The following is a 24,771-nucleotide window of genomic DNA, read 5'->3' as shown; positions in this document are numbered from 1 at the left end:
AAAAAAAAAAAAAAGACCGTACCCTTTTATGTAATGATGTTTACTTTGAATTTATATTAGTTCACACAAACACTCCATCCATGCTTTTGTTCCGGCCCTCCGGTCCAGTTTAAGAACCCATTGTGGCCCTCGAGTCAAAAAGTTTGCCCACCCCTGCCCTAGAGTGTGTGGGCCAATGCTCTAACCACTGAGCACACCAGCCAGCGCTCTGCAGCAGTTTTAACTGGTTCAGGCCACACCCCAGCCGTGTGCATTTGTTTACTCTGGGTGACTGGTGAATGAATGAATTGAAAGGAAAACATGGGGAGTGGGTTAATTAAGGTGGCACACAGAGCATTCCAGGTTTTTCAGGGGATGGTGCATATATATAGATTAAGGAATGATTCTGCAGTTTGCTAAGAGCAGTGTGAGCTGCTGGTATAAGGTCCCCACCTGGAGAAACCAGCATGTTACAAAGAATTCCGTCACTAGAGACTAGAGCAGCACGAAGGGAAGGGCTGAGGAGGGCTAGGAAACTCCTCTCCCTGGGACAGAATGGAGACCCAGACTTTGGGTTAAATGCTACCTCCTTCCAGATACCTTTAGACCTTAAGTCATCAGGTAACTAAAGTGGGGTCAGTGGCTTCTGGAACACTGGCTCCACCTAAAGATGGAGGGGAATATGAACACAGATGTAGGTAAGAGCTTTAAGTAATCATCACAATTGGAGGGTACAAACCAAAGGTACCCCATGACTGTAGGGAGTACAACCCAGAGCCCATGTCCCAATTACCCCTAAAATTCTCCCACCAACTGCCCACCATGACTAAAGCACAAGCCACAGGAAAGTTTAGAAACCATTCCTTTCTTTATTAAACATAGCTTGCAAGTGATAAATATTACAAAGTTTTTTTCTTTTAATCCTTTCTCCAAAAATTAGCTTATTATTTGAATCTGTCACTACTGAAATGCTCAGCAGCATCTGAAACAGATGGGAGTGTATTTGCCTTTTTGAAACCCAGTTTCTATTGGTCTTAGTTTTTTTCATTTTAATTCCCAAACACAATGCAGAAAATTAGAATGCGTTAAAAAAAAAAAAAAAGGAAACTTAAAAGAGGGTTGTGCAAAAGGGTCTTGTTCCCCTCCCACCCACCCCATTCAGAGAAGGCCATTCCCCATCCCACCTCCCTGCTCCCCACCCTCCACCCCGGTCTATCCTTCCACCTTTATCAGGGCCTCATCCATCGTCCTCTATCCTCTCCAGGCTTTACCAGCCAAGAACCTAAAGTGTGTGGGAGTACTCAGCCCAGGCTGTGGGGAAATTGGGCCCCTGAAAGAGACAGACTGTGTGTGAGACAGCTGTCTTTAGGGGGTTCAGATGAGATATGAGGGAAGGAGACAAGATGGGGACTATGTTTGAGCTCTCCTACTGTTTCACCAGGATGACGGGACATTTCACAACCAGTAGCTCAAAAAGGGTGTAAGTCACTAGACCACTAACCTGGGGCATTCACTGGTCAACCCCACCCTTAAGGATCCTGTGGCTGCTTGTGAGGTGCGGCCTGAGGCCTGGTCCATACCCTCAAATGACTAGAGGCATAAGGGCAAAGATGTCACAGGTTTACTGATGTCCTAGACACCACTCTGCTGCCTTTCCCAAACCAAGCCACAGCAGAAACCTGGCAGCTCTCCCAGGGCCTTGTCACACATATAACCACTTTAGCATAGTTACTCTGATTTTCTCCCTGGTTTTCAGCCCAACATTCTCCTCACCTCAAGCTGTTCGCAGGCTGGAGAAGGAAGCATAGCATTAACTTGGTGGCAAGATGATTTCCACTGTAATTTCACAAACAAGAAAACTGAGACCCAGAAAATTAATTCTACCATAGCAAGTTAGTAGGAAAATTTGGGACTAGACCCCAGGTCTTCAGACTGTGCCACCACCACACCCCACTCTGTGTTGTGGTTCTCTTTACTCTCAAGTCTGGACTAGGAGCCTTAGCTTTCCTAGAAGCCCAGCCTCACCCCACTTTACAAAGATGGATAGGGCTTTCCCAGGTGAGACTTTCTTAGGATGACTTGTTCAAGTCCTCTCTATCGTCCCCTGGCAATCCCCCCCATCAAAGGCCCATGAAACTAGGTTCTTTTTTTTGGGGGGGGGGTGAGGTAGGGGAAATCCCTTGCATAAGAAAGCTTGACACTAAATTTTGTTATATAGGTATATTGTATATATGCTGATGCAGTAAGAGGGGGGAAAAAAACAGTGCAAATACAATTACAATTCATAATACTTGGTTTCAATGCCCCCAGGAACTGCCCCATTCCTCAGCTACCTTCCAACCCCCAGCACTTCCCCACAGTATCACCCTAATGCTGGGGGGGTAGAGAGGGTGGGCAGGTTAGGGTAGGGAGTGGGCTCTGCCAAGGCAGTGCTGGTGACCCGGAGGGAATACTCCAGGGTGGGGAGGCAAGGCACAAATGAGGGGTGGGTGGTGGGGGAGGTGGCTTCTCTAAGGAGGGACAGGGTTGGAGCAGCTGCCAGTCTCAGTGTGCTGGGCCCGGCCCACTCTCCTACCCACCCTCCACAGCCCTGCCTCCCTACCTCCTCCCCTTCCCCAGAAACCCTTTTGCACGGATCATACACAAACGGGCACATTACAAAATGACATAACACGGTTTCACAATATCCATGGCTAGGGCTTTTTTTTCTCTTTTTCAGCTTTTTTTTTTCTACACAATGTACAATTCCTTTTAAATGAATCAAGAAATAGCTTATATACACGAATGAGTCCTTGTTATAACATCTCGGCAGCAAATATCATAAGCTAATGAAGGTCTTGTTGGAGGGGAAGGGAGCCTAGGACTGGGGTGGGGGTGGGGTGGAGAGAAGGGTTATGCCTTCTGGAGGAATGGGGAGAAAAGGGAGTGGAGGGGGGAAAGGAACAAAAGTAAAATATCAAGAAGCATCTTTACAAAGCAGTTCTATAGCTAATTATTTTTAAAGGGGAAAGGAAAGATAACCAAAGCAGGAACACATCTCTGTTTTAAAAAAAATATGTCTACCATACATACATACAAAAATGTGGAAAAAAATACTTATTCCAGGGATGAAGGAAGTCCAGATGCTGTGGTCAAGTGAAAAAAGAAAAAAGAAAAAAATAGAAAAGAAAAATAAAAGAGAGACAAATAAGGACCTCAGTCCCTCAGCTTTACCCAAGCCTTACCACTCATCCACCCGTTTCCGGCTTCTAGGGAGTAAGCCACCATCAATAAACTACGACTTTTAGAGGCTTTGGGGATGGAGAAAGCCAGGCAGAACTAGTAGGATCCTCACTATATTACCCTGAGCTTCAGAGCTCCAGGGGTAAAGGATAACTCTGAATAGAGGGTCTTTCCTCCTATCTTTAGCTTAGTGTCTATGGGGCCCAAGGCCTGTGGATGGACAGCGACAATAGGCTTGGAGGGACTCAAGGCAATCAGTGATGAAAAAGTAGAGAAATGAGGAAGACAGGGGAGAGGGAGGGAAGGAAGGAGGTGGAAGGCTAATACTTTACCATGATTTAGGGAATCCTTACCCCCATCACTAATCCCTGGGAAGGATATGAAAATGAGAAGAGAGGGTAAGAAATCAAACCTCAGCGATTGAGCAAAGGGTCATGGAGCTTTACTAGTGAATAAGCAGCCTCTATGTAACTGACCCTGAGGGGATAAAAACAGGAAAGACTCCACCCTCTCCCCCATTGCCTCAGCACCTTGGCAGGCACTCAACTATAGGTTTTCCTTCCCCATCATCCCCCTTTCTCTACATATCTTACTTCCAAACACCATCCAAAGGTGGCCTGGCTCCCAGGGAAGGGGCTCAGTTCAGGGCAGGGACAGACCCCAGCCAAACGATATTGCACATTCTCTGTTTCTTATTTTTAATCTCAACTGACAAACTTGGGCACCTCGTACCTCTGAGCACCTCTGAGCTGGGGGAGGGGAGACATAACAGAAATGGCACTTCATCATGGGGGGAGGGGGAGGGGCTAGACAGACATGCCACAAGGCAAGATGACTTGTAGGGAAAATATTTTTTTTTAAAAAGCTTCCAATTTCATGGAAGACAGAAAAGCAAAACCAAACGATTTATCCAGTGCTTTCAAAGCACAGAGGGCAAAGAAGAGATGTAAGAATATATCTTTATATATATATATATATATATATAATTTTAAAATAATACCACACCCAGTTCCATTAACACCCCCCTCCCACCACTTACAGTCGGGGTAACACATTCCCCAGAAAAATACTTGAAACAACCCCATCACTACCTGTTACTAGTGTCTAGCTTCCAGATCATTTCACCACTGGGGGAGCACAGACATAGGCTGTAGCTCTGCTCCTTTATTAAGTGCTCAATGAATTTGGGGGGAGGGAGGAAAGAAAAAAGCCAGGAAGGCCTTGTAGGGCCAGTATAATCACCCACAGTGGCTCTGGAGTATGGGGAATAGAGGCCAGAGTGGGGAGAACTGAGCCTAATTCTAGCTCCTTCTCCCATCCCATCCCCAAACTTTATAGGGAAGATGTGCAGTTTGTGTGTGTGTTAATTTTAAAAGTGCCTTCTTATTTTAAAAAAATTATTTAATTTTAAAAAATAAAAGTGGGGGAACTTCCCCAGGTGGCTTTCAAGGGCAAAATGTTAAACAACTCTTCACACCTCTCTGCTGAGAGTATCCCTTTCCAGCACTGTGGTAGCTTTTAGAGCTGGAGAGGCAGGTGGGTGTACACTGTGAGAGCAGAAACCCCGCTTTGATGGGACTTCTCTTACCTCAAAAACAGCCGGGTCCCCACCGTATAAGTAAATGGGATACTAATCTCCCCAATCCCCAGAACAGCAACATTGCACAATTAAATTCATTTTCTACATTAGTAGCACTTAAGGAAGGGGGCGGGGCACAATGAATAGAATTCGGGGGGGGGGGGGTGGCAACAATTAATTTTCTAGCAGAGGCCTAAAGCTGGTTTGGACATGAGTGGTCTGGTTCTGAGCAGTTGGCTCTGCAGTCAGTGCAGCAGGGTCAGGGCAAGACTCCAACTTGATTAGGTGCCCTCACCCTCACCTCCTGGCACTCAGAGGGTGAAGACAGACAAATGTGAACCTCAACTGTCAGGAGAGAAAGCCCTTCTTCCTTCCTCTAAGTCTATTTCCTCCCTTTATCATTTCATGCCCATCCCAACTCTAGGTCACCCAATAAACTCAGGCTGGGAACAGCCATTCCTCTATAGTACAAATGGGGCTGTGGTTACTAGGATAAAAAAAGTGGGGGATAGGGAAAATTTTTATAAGAAAATAAGATGAAATTATTATTTTGGGCTAGTTGGCCTGGAATAGACTTCCACGACTCCACTAGGCTCAGGAGACCAATCTTATTCCCCCAGCATCCAGATGGCTAGGACCTGGTCTCAGTCTTCCTTGGCTCAACATTATGCTCATCATCATGCTCCTTTCTCCCCCTTCTCTGAGTCAACTGTAGGATGTAAGTTTTAAAGCTTCTCCCTCCAGGCTCTTCCCCCTCACGCTTAGAGCCCAACTTAAATACTAACACTGCCTCCTGAACTGTCCAATCCAGAGACTCCACAGTGGATGTGCTGTTTCTCCTTGGTTGATGCCACCATCTCCCCTGGTTAAGTGCATAAGAACTCTGCCCTAATACTCCTGGTCATGCTCTACCTGGCAGCTGGGACCCTACTGCAATGCGCCTACTATTTAACTGAATGTCATTTGTGTTTATTGAAAAAAAAAAAAGGGGAAAAAAAGGACAAAAAAAAAAAAAAAGAGAGAGAGAGAGAAAAATATTGGGGGAATAAAAAAGGTTTAACCGTCCACTGAACAAAGGGAGGACACACAACATCATTAAAAATAGTAATTATCATTATAGCATAAAAACAAACTTTAGAAACACACGTCAGAGGGCTTAAATTTCTCCCCAGGACCTCATTCTCACCTCTACCAGAGGTGAATGTTCACCTCACTGTTATAAGAAAACTGAAGAGAAGACAGAGCGGCAGAAGAACAGATCGCAGCGGTATGAAATAAAGGGGAGGTGGTGGGGCAGGGCTTGTGTTTTCTTGCTGATTTCTATTTTTTGTCTTCTGTTTTGTTTTCCGTGTATGGTAGGCACCAGTACAGGCACTGCATGCGACGGAAGTTAGGGCCAAAGGGAGAGGAGAGGGGTAAAGGATTCAAGGTTGGGGCAGTACAAGTGGAACAGGCGTTATTTCTGTCCACTAATGGATTGCGATATAGACCGGGGAGGGATCATGTCTAAAAGGTATTCCCGCTGTCGGTCTGCCAAACTGGGGGCTTTGTGTCCTCCGATGCCAGTGTTCAAGTATGCAATGTTGACACCTAGACCCAGGAGACAAAAGTGGAGGGCAGGTATTAAAAAGGAAATAACACCTTCTTCTGCTACTTAGGGCTGCAGAGCTGGAGATGGGGAGAAAACATTAGAAGCTGCCTACTTCTGTCCAGACTCAGTTAACTTTATTTCAGTAGCAACTACCCCTTTGCTCTAAGCTTTAGGGAAAGAGGTCTTCGTGAAACTTCAATCCTTCAATAATAATAAACATGACGTCTTGATGATATAGGCGAGTCAAAGAAAACAGTGGTGAGAAGAAAATAACCAAGACAAAGAGATGAAATCATTGAATCTGCTTTGGTTTTGGGGCTGCTGACCATGGAAAGGCACCCCTGGATCAAACAGGATTAGGACAGTTGGTTCTGCAGTTCTAGCCAAAAAAGATCAATAACCACATGCCCACCAAGGGGGCAAATTAGACATTAAATTTCTAATGGCAGGGACTTTGTCAGTTTCACCACCAAAAGCCTAGTACACTGTGCTTAGCATGTAAGGCATATAGATCAATGGAACAGAACAGACCCCAGAAATTGACACAAGCCATTACGCTCCATTAATATTTGACAAAGGAGGCAAGAGCATACAATAGAGTCAAGACAGTCTCTTCAATAAATGGCGTTGGGAAAATTGAACAGATACATGCAAAAAAATGAAACTAGACCATCAACTTACACCATACACAGGAATAAACTAAAAATGGGTAAAGGACTTAAATGTAAGTTGTGAAACCATAAAAATCCTAGAAGAAACCATAGGCAGCAAATCTCAGACATCTCCACAGCAATATGTTTATGGATACATCTTCTAGGGCAATGATGGCGAACCTATGACACGCGTGTCAGAGGTGACACGCGAACTCATTTTTTTGGTTGATTTTTGTTAAATGACATTTAAATATATAAAATAAATATCAAAAATATAAGTCTTTGTTTTACTATGGTTGCAAATATCAAAAAATTTCTATATGTGACACAGCACCAGAGTTAAGTTAGGGTTTTTCAAAATGCTGACATGCCAAGCTCAAAAGGTTCACCATCACTGTTCTAGGGCAAAGGAAACTAAGGAGAAAATAAAAAAATGGGACTATAGCAAAAGAAACCAACAAAATGAAAAGGGAGCCCACTGTTTGGGAGAACATATTTGGCAATGACACATCTGATAAGGGTTAATATCCAAAATATATAAGGAACTAATACAACTTAAAAGAAAGAGAAACAATCCAATTAAAAAATGGGCAAAGGACCTAAAAAGACATTTCTCCAAAGTGGACATACAGGTGGCCAAGAGACATATGAAAAATGCTCAAAGTCACTGATCATCAGAGATGCAAATTAAAATGACAATGAGGTATTATCTCACACCTGTCAGAATGGCTACCATCAACAAATGACAAGTGCTGGGGAGGATGTGGAGAAAAGAGAACCCTAGTAGTACACTGCTGGTGGGAATGCAGACTGGTGCAGCCATTATGGAAAACAGTATGGAGTTCCCTCAAAAATTTAAATATGGGAACTGCCATTTAACCCAGTGATCCCACTTCTAGGAATATATCCTAAGAAATCCAAAACACCAATCAGAAAGAATGTATGCACCCCTATGTTCATAGGAGCACATTTCACAATAGCTAAGATCTGGAAACAGTCCAAGTACCCATCAGTAGATGAGTATATAAAAAAGCTGTGGTAGAGTGGAATACTATGCAGCACTAAAAAAGAAAAATCTCTTACCCTTTGAGACAGCATGGAGGGACCTGGAGAGTATCATGCTAAGTGAAATAAGTCAGTCAGAGAAAGTCAAGTATCACATGACCTCACTCATATGTAAAAATCTAATTAGCAAGATAAACTGAAGAACAGAGTGGATCCAGAGACATGGAATCATGGAACAGAGTGCAAAATCTCTGAGGAAAGGTGGGGAAGGGTGGGTGGATGGGAGATAATCAACCAAAGACCTTGTATGCATATATGCCTAACCCATGGATATAGACAATAGGATGGTGAAGGCCTAGGGTGGGGGGTAAGGGCAGGGTGGAGGGGGTCAATGGAGAAAAAAAGGGAGCATATGTAATGCTTTCAGTAATGAAGATTTAAAAAATTTGTCATATAAAAAAAGAGGGAAGGGAGTAGGACCTAAAGAAAGAGCAGAAAACAAAAGAAGGACAATTTACCTAAAGGGGCTGCTATAGAATTGTGTGCTAACTAGTTAATCCCTGAGAAAAGTTCTCAGATCAACCCTTCTTACCTGGCATACCAAGGAGGCCCCCTGGCACAGACAGCTGGGGTGCCTGTGCAAAGTTGGAAAGCATGGAACGGGCAGATGTGGGTATGCCACGCTGGAGGCTGCTTTGGGGCTGTGGAGCCTGCAACGATGAGGAGACAGTTCATCACAACTTTGCCATATGGAAAGTTTAAGTGGGGGAGTAAGAACATGAAAGTGCAAGATTGTAGTATGACTTCCCGCAGAAGGAAAAACCAGTTGGGATAAATAGCTGACAAACCCTGAGATAATTCCTCACCTGCCGAAGTGTATGATGTCTCATTATGGTCTCTTGTTTACTGACACTGGACACAGCTGGAGCCGTAGTAGGGGAGAGGGCTGCCTGCTGCTGTAATCGCTGTTCAATTTCCTGTTGGGAGTCATCAGGTCAAATTGGGCAGGACAGCACCCAATTTCCTAACCAGAAAACCTAGAGGTCTTATCTCTATTGCTGCCAGCTAGTTGAAGGGATATAAAAAAGGCCATAGAGTCTGGTGGGGTACAGTGCACTAAGATATCAGGGTACAAGTAGCCTACATGCTTCACTGATTAAGGGGCCCCTCTCTCCTGGAAAGCTGGCTCTCAGAAGCTGGCTGGGTAGTGGGGATGAGCTGACCTATATAATTAAAGCTGATGAGTTACTGAGGTTTTATTTTTGACTTCTGTCTACCATTTTCCAGAAGGTTCATGATGTTACCCAAAGGTCTGATGGGTGGAAAATGTGATAGAGGAAAAGAATCTGAGTTTCCCAACACATCCTCCCCTCTTCAAGACAGATTCATTATATTAACCCCTAGAGTGCCGGGAGTGCTATCCTGCTCCTCCTGCAGTGTCACTATTAGATGCTAGTAGTTCACTCTTTATTGACAGATGGCACCTAAGGAAAATCAGCAAAAATGCCTTGGCAATTTTAGCATAGTTCCTAGGATATTGGTTGGCACTCAAAGGGTTAATACTATAGGTGGTATTCACACACTCTAGCCCCACTAGTCTTCACTGGACTACTTTATATCTACCCTTTCCATTGTCATTTCTTTGTCAAATATGGACTGCAGATAATTACTTCTCTCAGAGAGATTTCCAATACAAATACAAATCCCTCCCATTAAAATCCATTTGTTTGAGGAGGAAACAAAGTTGAGAATAAATTTCTTTAGTGCTATTAGGGAAAGGCAAGAGTCTCAAGCTTTCTGTCCTTTTCCCTTAACCTCAGTCATTATATATCACTCACTGTGCTCTTATCCAGTCAGAAATAATCAAATGGAAATGGGAAAGAGAATGGTTAAGTAGGAAAAAAGGAAACCACGGCTTCCAGGTTCTAGGAACTTCAATCCAGAAACCAAATCACCAGGACTGTGAGGATCACATAGACAGCTCCTCTAAATTAGAAGTAATTATCTTTAGGGACAACCCAACCTGGACAAGTCTCTGGTGAGAAGTCAGAATTCTTACCTGTTCCTGCTGTAGGGCTTTAACAAAAGCGTTTTTCAGCCGGTTGGTGTGTTCAGCTTTTAGAGCCTTCTTCTGGTTGGAGGTCATACATTGCTCACATAGAATCTTACCATTCTTCTCTTGCTTCCAGTGAGGGGTGAAATCTGTGCGGCACTGGGCACAAACAAAGGGTTCGACCCGCAGAAGTGAGGCACAGCTTTTGCCTAGATCCAACAAGAAGAATAATCAGTGGTTTCACATTTCCTCTCTATCTCCTTTCTCTTCATCAAAGGAATCTTTTTCCAGGAGTTTACTTTCCTGAATTAAGAAAGAGACTCTACAAAAATAATACTCTATAAAATACTTTATTTCCGTTGATTGTAACAGCATATCTTTAGTGAATTCAGATAGTACCATTCCCATTTACAAAGGAGCAAACAAAATCTAAGAAACATAATTCCTAAATAACAAAGCTGGCATAAGAACCCGAGTCTTCTGATTTCTTATTATATTACCATTCCAAAAAGTGCCAATTTAGATTCAAAGGACTCCAGCTAACTCAGCCAATACTTTTGCTTCTTAGCACTGCTTTACCTCAGATTACATTTATCTTTGTCACATGTGTTTATAAGTTTTAGTTATCAGTGTCTAAATGATTCACTTTATGATCTATTTCTAGCCAATATTGAGCCCTTTAGACACTTTACTGTCAGGTATTCCCTTAAACTTGTATGTTTGGAAATTCAGGCTTAATAACGTAATGACAGGGACTGAATATAAGAGTGTAGCACAATGCCCCATAAACACTGACATTAAAAGTAAGTGTTCTAGCCTGGCCAACGTGGCTGTGGTTGAGCGTGGACCATGAACCAGGTCACAGTTTGATTCTGGGTCATGGCACATGCCTGGTTTTGGGCTCAATTCCCAGTGGGGGGATGTGCAGAAAAGCGGCTGATCAATGATTCTCTCTCTCATTATTGATGTTTCTATCTCTTTTTCCCTCTCCCTTCCTCTCTGAAATCAATTAAAAAAAAAAAAAAAGTACAACTCAACACCAAAACTTAAAAAATAAGTGTTCTAGTCATCAAATTATGTATGAATTATGCTAGGCACAATTTAAAACAATACACTGCAAAAATACACAAGAGACAAAAAATACACAATATATATAGTAAGAAGAGGTTATTTAATATTACACAATATCCCGTGATACTCTGCTTATGTCAACCAAGCTTGGCAACCTCTTGCTTAGATAAAGACTGACTAGAGAAAAAAAAGTCTTACCTTGGCTGTCGATAACACTTTGTACGACTTCTTCCAAGCCTACCATGTAGATGAACTCGCTGTTAGCTGCACTAGGCAGAAAGTGAAGCAAGGGAGCAGGAGGTTTAGGGGGTGGAATCTCCAGGAGTGTCTTTTCCAGCTGTTTACGAAGAGCCAATTTGGCTGCAGCCTGTGAGTTGGCAGCATCGGTCATGGCGCTGGGGCTAGGAAGTGGTGAGGACACTCTGTTCACGGTCCCTGGCTGGATATGGGAGGCAAGATTCATATAGATGGCAGAGGATGTTGTGCGCTGACAGGGAACAGAAGAACTTGACTGCTGAAATAGATTTAGTACAGGGTCAGTGATGATATGTGGGAGAAAGGACCAATTCTTGTTTTTGTGGCAGAGAACATTATTTGATCTTAGTTTAGACTACCTAGCTTCCCCCAAACTAAGAAAAAGGCAGGAGGTGTCCAATTTCTTCATTGAAAAAAAACTACAGCACACAGGAAAGAAGAATGATAGTGACTGAGCTAAAACTGCTAAGGGAAAAATAAAAATATTCCCTAGAGACTTCTATCTATCTTCTAGACCAGGGGTCCTCAAACTACGGCCCGCGGGCCACATGCAAATACAAATATTGTATTTGTTCCCGTTTTGTTTTTTTACTTCAAAATAAGATATGTGCAGTGTGCATAGGAATTTGTTCATAGTTTTTTTTTAAACTATAGTCCGGCCCTCCAACGGTCTGAGGGACAGTGAACTGGCCCCCTGTTTAAAAAGTTTGAGGACCCCTGTTCTAGACAATGTTAGCTCATTATGCTCTACTGGTATAATCTCTTTTTTCCACCTCTACTTTCATATAATTCCCTCAATGCTTCCACTTTTGGGGATAGGTGTCCAAGTTCCATCAAAATTATCCTTGTTGTCTTAATTTCTATCTGTCCAAAAACGTAAAACCTACAGTTCTTTCAACAGGGAAAGCAAATAAAAGATTTCTGTGTTACCACATAGGGCTCTCTCTTACCGGTTGGTAATTGATGGCGGGATTTATATTGGGTGTTGTGGTGCGTACGAGGCCAGGCTTAGGTGGGCCGCGCTGACCCTGTAGCTGGGCTGGGTTTGGTGCAATAACACGCTGAGACATCAACATGTGTGGGAGGGTGGTATTGGTTGCTGAACGAATGACACTATGACCCTGAAAGGGAAGAAAAGGAAAAGAACTAGTCATAGGTGATAAAATGCCCCACAAAATGTGAAAGGGAAAACATTATTTATAATACGTAGCTTAGTAGAAATATAGAATAAGTATACCATCACTGTAAACCCTTATTAGTCGCTAGAAATTCCCTGGCCTTTTTTTTGTATAAGCTATCTAATCTATATGGAAAAGGGCTAAACTGAAAACCTTCTCTAAGAAGAAAAACTAGAGTGGAAAGATGAGGGTTATTCATCCTACTGCAGACTAAATCAGGCCACAAAGGACCAACAGGATTGCCTGTAGTAATAACACCTATTTCATGGCCCTCTGACAGTAAGATCCCGCTATGGGTCACATACCTGTAATGTTCTTAAATTCTGAGGTTCAACCCCCTGGGCCCCAGGCCGGGAGGGAAGCTTGGATAGGCCCTGCTGTCCAACATGGGCAGGAGATGGCTGAACAATAGATGCTGCATTCTGTACAATTGGAGTCTGGGAAAGAGAATAGAAAATGAGACAATTGGAAAAGGCTGAAGAGGTATAAACTTGGTACACTTCTAAACTTTTTTTTTTTGTAATTTTTATTGATTTCAGAGAGGAAGGGAGAGGGAGAGAGATATAGAAACATCAATGATGAGAATCATCTATCAGCTGCCTCCTGCACAACCCTACTGAGGATTGAGCCCACAACCCAGGCATGTGCCTTGACTGGGAATTGAACCGTGGGCTCCTGGTTCATAGATAAATGCTCAACAAATTGAGCCACACCGGCTAGGCAATACACTTCTAAACTTTAAAAATTCTTATCAGTGTGAAGCTCCCACTGACCAGGAGGGAAAATGAAGGTGGCGGGGGGGGGGGGAAGGAATCAAAGTTTTTTGACTAAGGCCTAACATAAAAAAATCTACCTGGGGCAGCCCATTCTCAATCCAGTTTTCCCCCCACTTTCCCCAGTCCCTTATTTCTAGGGCACATTACCTTCTGAACCACGTTCTCTTTCTGTAGCTGACTCTGTCTCAGTTTCTTTAACAGCACTAGTCGAGCTTCTTCCAATCGCAACTCATCCCTCAGCTGCTTGATGAGCTGCTGCCGTTCCTCAATGCCTTTCCCCTAAGGAAACATGGAGACTGTCAACTATGGTAGCCCAGAGTCCCTTCCTGCAAGATGATCCCTTCTTTTAGGTCTAAAACCTTCATCTTCCACAAGTAGCAGAAGTGGTAATGGGATTGTTATCTTTGTGTTCTTGGGGTCTGGTGAGCACAGAGGCAGTGGCAGGAGCCTCTCCCGGTGGTAAGGAGCAAGGGATCCCGGGCTGCAAAGGGATGTCTGACTGCCGGCTTACCCGATCCCATGCCCTGCCCCCCCCCCCCCCCCCCCGCAGACATCTCCTGAGGGGTCCTGGACTGCGAGAGGGCGCTGGCCAGGCTGAGGGACCCCACCTCCCACCCCCAGTCATAAATCTCATGCACCAGGCCTCTAGTCATTTATAAAGTGTCATCAATGGGTAGTTATTTTGACCTAACAAGTAACTATAAAAATAACAGAACTGGGATACTTACAGAATTAGAGAGAATAGGAGGAGTAAGAAAAACATTTCTTTTTTTCTTTTTTTTTTTTTTTTACCTTAAACATCTCTAGGTTGGCTGCTTTGAGTCTTTCTTCCATTCGGGAGCTGGAACGGGGACTGGAAGCCTCATTATCAGATAAAACAATGATGTCTGGGGAGGGAGTTAGCCTTCCTCGGTCTGGCTCACTAACACGAAAAGAAAAAAATTAAGGTATGTCCAACAATGAAAGTTCCCAGAAAAGTTTTTAAAACTTCAAGGGACCTTAGGTCTGTCCCAATTCACCCAGGGGAAGACAGAGAACTCAAATTGTAGGATAAAGAAGACACTAAAATGAAAGTGATGATGAAACCTCAGCAAAAGTACTTTTCCTGTCTAAATTCCTCACAGAGGATGCAGAGACAAAGTCATGGGCTTTAGAAATGGAAATAAGAGTGTTCTCATCACACTTAGTAAAGTAAAATTCTAAATGTTCTCCCTATACCTCTCTCCCCTTTGGGTTGTTTCATTAGTAGGAGCAAGAAGAAAATGGCTGGTTTGACAGGCGAAGAAGGGTTTAAGGCAGTAAAGCCTAGTTGCCCACCCCAGGTACAGCTAATATGTTGCTAAGGAGATAGCTCATTATACCAGTAACATGGTCCTGGCCATCTGAGGATTTACAAGAAAGGAGGTTATATCACAACTCCATGATAGTCTTACCTTGTTAAGAGTTAAGGCAAAAGAAGGTACTGTTCTCATTGGCTTGAGGGAATGGACAATGCCAAATATAATGTCTATGGCCTTCTGGAGGACTGACACTCCAGATGTAAATATATATGGAACTTGCATCTACTTGCCAGAGTTCTGCGTAGTATCTTTCTTCAGAAAGAAACTGTCTAGAAATGAATTTGAAATCTGTCTTCCACAATGGTTCTCCTGGAGCTTATTTATTAAACAACTTTAGTTTTGGTCTTTGTGGGGCTAGCCTTGAAAGAATTCTACTTGTGTCTGGCCAGCATGGCTCAGTGGTTGAGCATCAACCTAAGAATTAAAAGGTCACAGTTCGATTCCTGGTCAGGGCACATGCCCAGGTTTTGGGCTCCATCCCCAGTGGGGGGCATGCCGGAGGCAGCTGATCAATGATTCTCTCTCCTCATTGATGTTTCTATCTCTCCCTCCCTCTCCCTTCCTCTTTAAAATCAATAAAAAAATATATATATACAGCCCTAACCGGTTTGGTTCAGTGGATAGAGCGTCGGCCTGCGGACTGAAGGGTCCTAGGTTCGATTCTGGTCAAGGGCATGTACCTTGGTTGTGGGCACATCCGCAGTGAGGGATGTGCAGGAGGCAGCTGATCGATGTTCCTCTCATCAATGTTTCAAACACTCTATCCCTCTCCCTTTCTCTCTATATAAAAAAATCAGTAAAATATATTTAAATATATATATATAATTATTATATAATATATAATTAAAATATTATATATATAATTAAAAAGAATCCTACTTATTTCTCTAAGATGATGAAAAATAGCATTCATCATTTACCACTTAAGACCTTGAGTTCTTCACTGTATTTTGGAATACAGAAATCTAAGCAATATGTTCTTAGGTCTTATTTAAACATGTAACCCAAACTCTTAATACACACAGACCTTTAGTCCTGAGAGCTTCTCTACCATTTCTGAGGGCTTGACAACATGTGCCTTTTAAACTACGCACCCTGGATGGTTGGGATAGGCATTCAATTTCTCTACAGGGTAAACTAAGTTATAAAAATCAACCAAAATTTAGCTGAGGAAATAGAATAAGAGGACAGAGTAACAAGAATGACTATCTAGGGCCCTGATTGGTGTGGCTCAGTTGGTTGGAGCATTGAAGGTGGCAGGTTTGGTTCCTGGTCAGGATATATACCCTGGTTGAGGATCCGGTTGGGGTGCATATAGGAGGCAATCAATCTATGTTTCTGTTTCTCTCTGTCTCAAATCAATAAAAAATACATTAAACAAAAAAGGAATTACTATTTTGGGAACTATTCAAGTCTCCTGTGTAATCACTAGTCACAGACATAGCAAGCTGAGACTGTGGAGTTACAGAAAATGAAGCCACTAGAGGGGAAAAAAGAACCTTTCATTCTCTAACCCCTAATTCCTGGAGTAATGGTCAGGCCTAAATAAAGCTTGAATTTTTTTTTTTTTTTTTTAGTTAATCCTCACCTGAGGATATTTTTCCATTGATTTTTAGAGAGAGTGGAAGGGAGGGGGGAAGAGAGAGAGAAACAGCGATATGAAAGAGACACATCAATTGCCTCCTGCATGAGTCCTGACCAGGGCCCAGGTAGGGGAGGAGCCTGCAACTGAGATATGTTACCTTGACGGGAATCGAAACCTGGGACCTTTTAGTCCCCAGGCTGATGCTCTATCCACTGAGTCAAACCGGCTAGGGTTGAATTCATTTTTTGGGCTTTATCATTTTTATATTCTTTCATCTCCCCACCATCTCTAACACTGACATGGCTGAATAATTTTGAGCTCTGGTAGATTTCTACTTCTACTTGATTCCCAATGTTTATTATATCAACAGTCTGAAGCTCTTTCCATTCTGGTCCCTGCTGGATACACATACTACATATTTCTAAGTTAAGAAATTCTTCCTTGCTCAAATGAGTGCCACCTACCTATTGCTAGGGATTCCCCAGCAACAACACAAGCAGAGACATTCCTGGATGGGGATTTTGCAATTGAGTGACATCTATCAAGAAGTTATATCTGAGAACAATCCTAAATGGTATTTTATTCCCAGAAATAATCAGACCCATAATAGCTAGGCCCACAATAGGTAAGACAAAGCTCAAGTCAAATTTCATTCCTCAAATTTTTAATTAACTTTTGAGACCTGGGATTCTGGCCTCATTTATTAAACTTTCTAAGGACAGAAATGGCTACTTTCCCCAACATATATATGATTTACAATATTTTATGTTCCTAAGTGTGAAACACTACCAGCTACAGAAATATTAAAAGCTAGACTTGCAGCTGATATCACCTATGACTCAGACTGAAAGATACCCAGAAGCTATAAAATACCTAATCATTAATTCCACAGTAAAAACAACTAAACAGAAAGAAAACTGCCATGTCTGTCTAGCATTACAAAATATTAGCAGTACTGGTTTCATATATATACACCTTACTTCATAGTAGATTTAACTTGCCCAAATGATAAAAAAAATACTTAGGCAATTATGATATAGCTATGATGCCAAGAGCACGTCCTTCTTTCTGCTTTTAATCTTATTATTATTTTTTTAAAATATGTTTTTATTGATTTGAGAGGAAGGGAGAGGGAGAGAGATAGCATCAATGGTGAGGGAGAATCAATTGCTTGCCTCCTGCACTACCCACACTGGGGGTTGAGCCCGCAACCCGGGCATGTGCCCTGACTGGGAATCGAACCATGACTTTCTGATTCATAGGTTGAAGCTCAACCACTGAGCCATGCCAACTGGGCTAATCTTACTTGTTCTTATAGAAACCTTGGGGCTAAGTAGAAATAGCTGTCAGTACATCTGATGAAGAGACATGGGCCAATAGGGCCCACTTTTCCATGTAGAATAGGGTTCTAGAGGGTTCACTCAAGCCTTTTTCCTTGGAGACCATTAAAAAATATTCCAATTTTCTAGAGGATCAAGTTCCAAAAGATCATTCCTCTAAAATAAAATTAAAAGCAATGGTAGGGTTGTTAGGATAAACTGAGTTTTTAACATAGAATTTATCTGTGATATTGTATAATCCCAATACCATTGATGAGATTTTACCAAAATGTGTAACAATGTTTCTAAGAAAAATGCATTTTCAATTCCAATTTAAGATGTGAGAAATCCGCCTAACATTTTTCCTCTTCTTCCTCCCCAATGAAATATAATTAGTCACTAGCTCCAGAAGGGTAAGAGTGATTATGGCTCAGGTACATGATCTCATTCACTCACTTTATTTTTTTCCCAAAGGATCTGAGGATTAACCTACTTTCATAATATTCTGCTGACACTACCTATAGCTTCCAAGGATTTTTTTTCTCTTCCAGGACCACTAGAAAATTTATCTGAAATTTCTTAAGGTTTTTTGTTGTTGCTTTTTAAAAAGTTTCTCTTGGTTTTTCAGAGAGAGGAAGGGAGAGAGCAGAAAAACATCGATTGGGTGCCTCCAGGATTGAAACCACAACCTGGGTATATGCCCTGACCGGGAATCGAACTAGTGACCTTTTGGTGCATGGGATGATGCTTAACCAAGTGAGCACACCAGCCAGAGTGCTAAGGGTTTTTAATGCTATACCAAGAATAATGTTCCCTCCTTGGGTGTTTCTTAAAAAGATAGACCTGGGATAATACTAGTTAGTAAACATTAAAACGTAGAGAAAGAAATCCAGGTGAGGTTATAACCATTCCTTTCTTCTTTCTCCATCAGTCCAGCTTAAAGATCCTGCTTCGGATCAGTGCTAGGACAAAGTTAGGTCAACTGGAAGGCAACTGAACACTGAAGAGTAATTCTCATGCCTATCAGCTGTTTCTGAAACCTAACAAACTGAATGTTCTTAAAACTAGGGTTTGTCTATACTGTGATTCACAGTCAAGGTAGACTCTACCCTCAGCCAGTACTAGATACCTCTTCTCAGTGTTTGCTCCAGTTTTAAGTACTCAACCTTGACAGACACCAGAAAAAAAGCCTGTAAAAATGTGTGCTTGTGTTGTTATGTGTGTGTGAAAGAACGAAAACACAAGCATGAGTGTACATGTACAAGCCAATGTGTATGCATATGTTGGGAAAAGTGGCACAAATAAAACAAGAACGTAGAGAATTACCACATGGAGATAATTTGTCACAAAAAAAGTTGGACCCATGTTTTTTGATGTAATAAAAGGTGGGACTCCAGAATAAACAGATACTAAAACATCTGGGATGATCTGAAGACTGCTTTGTCCTCCTAAATTAGCCATCAGATTAGAAGAAAAGTGTGTATTAATTCACTTTTAATTGGGGTATCAACACTGTAGTGCCTCCTTTATCCAGAAATGACTTTATCTTTTTTTAAAATTTTTAAAAATTCATTTTAGAGAAAGGGAGAAAGAGAAAGAGAGGCTGATTTGCTGTTTCAATTATTTTTATGCATTCATTGGTTGTCTCTTGCATGTGCACTGACCAGGGATCGAACTTTGGTGCACACTAACCAACTGAGCTACCCGGTTAGGGGACTACTTTATCTTAAGGGTTAAAACTATGATTCTCTGTATGCTAAGCAAATTTTTGAGGTACCTAGTTTCATTTAGAAATGAGAGGAATTCAGGGTCAAGCCATATGGCAGACCCTGTCTTCATTCAGGCCTGGCCAGTGTGGCTCATTTGTTTGAGTGCCATCCCAAGCACCAAGAGGTCATCTGTTCATTCCCAGTCAGGGCAGATGCCCAGGTTGCTGACTCAACCCCTGGTAGGAGGTGTATGGGAAGCAGCTGGTCAATCAAGGTTTCTCTCTCTCTTCCCCTCTCCCTTCCACTCTAAAAAATAAAAAAGTCAATAAAGCCCGAACTGGTTTGGCTCAGTGGATAGAGCGTCGGCCTGCGGACTGAAGGGTCCCAGGTTCGATTCCAGTCAAGGGCATGTACCTTGGTTGCGGGCACATCCCCAGTGTAGGGAGCGTGCAGGAGGCAGCTGATCGATGTTTCTCTCTCATCGATGTTTCTAACTCTCTATCCCTCTCCCCTCCTCTCTGTAAAAAAATCAATAAAATATATTTTTTTAAAAAATCAATAAAAACACATGGGGGGGAGACTTTTTAAAAAATAATTTTTAAAATGTTTTTATTTTATTTACTTAATTGGTTTTTAGAGAGAGAGGAAGAGAGTGGGAGAGAGAAAAATGGATCCTGCAAGTGCCCCAAATAGAGATTTAACCAGCAACCTAGGTATGTCCCTGTTTGGGAATTGAACCTGAGACCCTTTGGTCCATGAGAAGATGCTCCAACGGAGCCACACCGGCCAGGGCAAAAAAAAAAAAAGATATGTTAGGATGTAAAACACCCTCCTCTCGCTGGAATTCATTCCATTTTCATAGGCTTAATTTATGAGAAAACCCTATCCCTAAAGACAGCTGAACCAAGCCATACCTCCGTCTAGCACTCATATCCACAGGCTCATCATTGATGTTTTCTTTGCCGGGCCTTCCAGCAATCCTATTGTCTCCATGAGGCCTGAGATTCCCATTGAGTTTCTCTTCATAGCCCTTGACACCACTGCCATCCTGTTTGGTGGGTAACTCATGAGACACCTCAAGATTTGCCAAATCCTTCCGTTTGAGCAATGCCAACATTTTCAGACGTTCCATGGCCTCATGCCCCTCCATTTTGAGTCGCTTGGCCAGGACATCATCTCGCTCATCTGCTGGGTCCAAGCTCCGTTTCAATAAATTCAGGCGAAGAGCATCTTCTGTCATTCTATCCATCCTGTGGAAAGAAAAATACAAGTGAGATCAGAATAAAGTCCCTTAAATAGTCCATAAGGAAAGAGGGTGGGGTGGTAAAGGTATTAAGAAGAATCATAAACATATACATGGAGGCTTAAAGTTAACTCAGCTAACCTACCCTGTATCTTCCTAGAAACTAAAGAAACTACAAATACTCTCCAGTCAATTAGGTCCTTACTGTAGAGATACCTGAAACCAAACACTACACTCATCTGGATAGTCTATGAAGAGCCTACATCTCTCAAAAAAGAAACATTCCTTTGTGACTGGCTTTTTGTGAACGCATGCTCCTAGTCAGATGCTTTAACACTCATGCCAAATTTGCCTCTTGGAAAACTCTTATGAATGGGAAGTTCTTCAGGTCACACATGCATTATCTTGAATTGGTCTATCTTATAAAGGGAGAAATATGAGAAAGATGAATTAGACAAAGAGCATCTAACAAGAAGCCTCAGTTGTCTGAATATAGCAAGGATTAGAGGTGCCCATTTTTATTTGCCCTTAATGCTATAGACACAGATTCAAAATTTTAAAATACTTGGCTTTGCTTAATGACTCAGGTGCTACAGCTGCCAAGAGGTAGTATTTTCTCTACTAATGCAGCAAAATTATTAAAGACAAGCTAATTATAATTTTCCCTTCCACTTTGATTTTTTACACCTTGGAAATCTAAATGAAGAATTTCTCCAAAAGCTTTAAATCTAGGGTTGTTTTCTTAGTAGGAAATAACTGAGGCACTGGAAAGAAACATTTTGAGTCATAGAAACATAGATTTGAAATGCTACTTATTTCTAGAAGATAAAAAAAATTAAGTTACTTTACCTCCATAAGTCTCAATTTCATATATAAAGTGGGCACTTAAAAGGTGCTAAGCAAAATTTAATTTCTATACCCTTGGGCTATGACTTCCATACCTAAGATATGAGATTAGGCACAAAACTTCACAGACTCAAGTAGTAGGTTGAAAAAAACTAATGTTAATTGGTGCTCTTGCAAAAAAAAAAAAAAAGTATGTGCTTGAGGAATCTTCCTTCCTGTAGTGCACAGTAAAATAAGAGCTAGTCAATTCTTTTCTGGTTACAACAAAGAAAAACCATCACCAACAAAAAATTCCAATGAAAGAAAACAGATCTTTTGGAGACCAGAGAAAAGTCAGAACCCAGAGCTCTGAATTTTTTAGTGTTTCTTAATTTTCTTTTTAAAAGAATAGCTTTATTGAGATATAATTTGCATATCATACAATTCACCAATTTAAAGTGTATAATTCAATGGGTTTTAGTATATTCACAGAGTTGTGCAACCATCACTCAATCAATATTTAAAACATTTTATCCATCTCCCCCCTAAAAAATCCATAGTCATTAAGCAGTCATTCTCCTTCTCTACACTCCCATCTCTGTTCCCCATTAATTTACTTTCTGTCCCTCAATTTGCCTATTCTAAACTTTTTATATTAATAAAATCATATGTGGCCCTGGCCAATTTGGCTCAGCAGTTAGAGCGTCAGCCCATGGATTGATGGGTCACGGGGTTCAATTGCCCATCATGGGCATGTACCTTGGTTGCAGGTTCAATGCCTGGCAGTGGCTGGGGCAAGTACAGGAGGCAACCAATCGATGTGTCTCTCTCAGATCAATGTTTCTCTCTCTCCCCTGGTTCCTTCCTTTCACTCTTTCTAGAAATCAATGGGAAAAAAGAGGATTTAATAAATGAATGAATGAATGAAATCACATGTGGTATTTTGTGACTGCTTCTTTAACATAGCATTGTGTTTTTAAAGGTGCATTCATGTTGTAGCATATATGACATCTTTTTAAAGCTGAATGCTATTACACTGTATGAATAGATCATATCCTATTTATTCGTTTATCAATTGATGGACATTTGTTTTCCCCCCTTTTTGCTATTATAATTTTGCTATGAACTTTTTTGTACAAGTTTTTGTGTGGACATACATTTTCAATTCTCCTGGGTATATACCTAGAAGCAGAATTGCTGGGTCCTCTGTTAACTCTCTGTTTAACATTTTGAAAGACCATTTTCCAAAGTAGCTGCACCATTTTGCATTACCACCAGCAGTGCATAAGGGTTCCAATTTCTCCATATTCTCTAAGTCCTCTGTTAACAGTTTTAGAGGTGAGATATTATTAGCTACAGGTTCCCAAACATTGTTATTTTGACATGTGGTACTTCTAAAGTGGTTTACCTCTGAAATATAGTCTGATAGAGTGACTGGAAAGTTGAATGCTATATGGAACATCAAAAAGTAAGCCCTAACTCCACAGTAACAATGTCTTGGATAACTTGATCAACATCTCATGTTGCGAATGTAAATGAAAATACCAGGAGTTGTAGAGGGTGGGAATAGTCTGTCACTCAACTAATTATACAAAAGTACTAGTATTTCAGAAAACTACACAGCAAGATATACAAATTTAATACAGCACAGTGTTCTAAGTTTTGAGATAAATTATATTAATGAGCAGTAAACGTTTATGATAAAACTTAATAACCTAGAGCTGAATGGAGTTGGGATGCCACCATTATTCTGGCTTCTTCAATGGACAGTTATACAAACAGGTTAAAGTAGTTCAAGTAAGTCCCAAGGACACAAACAGATACACTGAAGTTGGTAGAAACCAGAACCAGGTATTTGAATGTCTAAGGCAGGGGTCCTCAAACTTTTTAAACAGGGGGCCAGTTCACTGTCCCTCAGACCGTTGGAGGGCCAGACTATCATTAAAAAAAAAAACTATGAACAAATTCCTATGCACACAGTGGCGGCAAAAACACCTGGTGGGCCGGATAAATGTTTTCGGCGGGCCGCATGTGGCCCGTGGGCCATAGTTTGAGGACCCCTGGTCTAAGGTAATCTTTCCCAATAGATGGCTTGAAAACCCTGACCAATTTTCCTTGCCCACTCTCTTTCAAAAAAGTAGAGATTAACATTGGTTTATAAGTTTCAAGTATCTATATATAAAAAAGGCTAATATGCAAATTGTCCACCCAACCAGTCGCTATGATGCACACTGACCACCAGGAGGCAGATGCTCAATGCAGGAGCTGCCTTGATGCGCACTGGCCATTTACAAAGAAACGGCACTGCGGTCCTGGTGCTGACAAAGCAACACTCGGCTTCCCCCAAGTGGGACACAGGCCCCGCATCCACCCCAGAGCAACAACCCATCAAATCGCAGCCAACAGTGCCAAGACCCCACGGCACAAAATGCAGCCCACAGCCCAGCCCAGCCCAGAAATGGTAGCTGTGAATGCCAGGTAATGACGTCACATAGCAACGCCCAGCTTCCTCTCCCTAGTGACTAGCCTCCTTGGGGTTTCTTCAGCCCAGGAACCTGACTTGCTTTATAGCCAGGTGCAAACATTTTACACTTTAACCAAATGTCTGTGAAGCGTTTTCCTATGCCTCATCTCATTTGATCCTCACAGAAGTCCTGGAGTAGGTAGATAGGAGACTCGATAGAATCCTATTTTATTTTCATTAGCCAGAAAACAGATTTAGAAAGTTTAGAAACTTGACCTGACTGAAAAGAAGAAATGATGGACCTTGAAAATGACTTCAGGTTTTCTCACTGTGCAGAATATAGTCAAACACTGCTGTAGTTAAATATTTTACCCTTTGTTCTCCCTGCATGATCTACAATAATAATCTACTTTGTATTGATATTTACTGCTGTGTTGCTGACAATTACCTGAAAGAGAAGTTGGGGTGCTTCACTGGGCTGAAAAAAGTTTAGCTACATCAGAAAGCACGTCTAATTAAGCAAGTTTATTCTATATATATATATAAAAGGCTAAGTTGACTCGCATATGCGCGATACATATAAAACTCTCACGGGCGCCAATCGCACGCATGTGTTTCGATCTGTCATTGTCGATTGTGAATTTGGTTGACACTTCTATTATAGAGAAAGGGAGAATAGCAATATTAAAATATTTCTTCTAATTAATTTCCTTTCAATGTGCACGAATCCATGCACCAGGCCACTAGTCCTATACTAGCATGCTATATAATAAAGAGGTAATATGCAAATTAATCCTCACACCCTCACAAGATGGCTGCCTACGACCAGGCCAGCTGGGGGGTTAGTGAGGGACGACCAAATGACTGAACAAGCAGGCTGCATGGGGTGACCAGGCCCGGCAGGGGGGGGGGTGGGCATGAGGG

General features: G+C 41.8%; 1 protein-coding gene across 4 annotated transcripts in view; it reads right to left on the bottom strand.

The window, feature by feature from the left end:
* Window positions 1-828: 828 nt before the first annotated feature.
* Window positions 829-24,771, bottom strand: part of GATAD2B (GATA zinc finger domain containing 2B) — a 78,968-nt gene continuing 55,025 nt past the window's right edge. For 2 of the 4 annotated variants that reach the window (XM_006095141.3, XM_006095140.3), the window contains 10 exons: window positions 20,230-20,565; window positions 14,155-14,284; window positions 13,510-13,641; window positions 12,892-13,023; window positions 12,359-12,529; window positions 11,352-11,667; window positions 10,089-10,291; window positions 8,896-9,006; window positions 8,622-8,739; window positions 829-6,370 (listed from right to left, as the gene is read on the bottom strand). In XM_006095141.3, the coding sequence (XP_006095203.1) occupies window positions 6,237-6,370; window positions 8,622-8,739; window positions 8,896-9,006; window positions 10,089-10,291; window positions 11,352-11,667; window positions 12,359-12,529; window positions 12,892-13,023; window positions 13,510-13,641; window positions 14,155-14,284; window positions 20,230-20,564 (1,782 nt within the window). In that variant the 5' untranslated portion in view covers window position 20,565 and the 3' untranslated portion in view covers window positions 829-6,236. The remainder of the gene's footprint in view (window positions 6,371-8,621; window positions 8,740-8,895; window positions 9,007-10,088; window positions 10,292-11,351; window positions 11,668-12,358; window positions 12,530-12,891; window positions 13,024-13,509; window positions 13,642-14,154; window positions 14,285-20,229; window positions 20,566-24,771) is intronic. The other 2 variants (XM_023759186.1, XM_023759187.1) reach the window with 2 other exon arrangements.

The sequence above is a fragment of the Myotis lucifugus genome, unplaced genomic scaffold (genome assembly GCF_000147115.1).
Source record: "Myotis lucifugus unplaced genomic scaffold, Myoluc2.0 scaffold_151, whole genome shotgun sequence".
Lineage (NCBI taxonomy): Eukaryota > Metazoa > Chordata > Mammalia > Chiroptera > Vespertilionidae > Myotis > Myotis lucifugus.
This window is presented reverse-complemented; position numbering and strand designations above follow the sequence as displayed.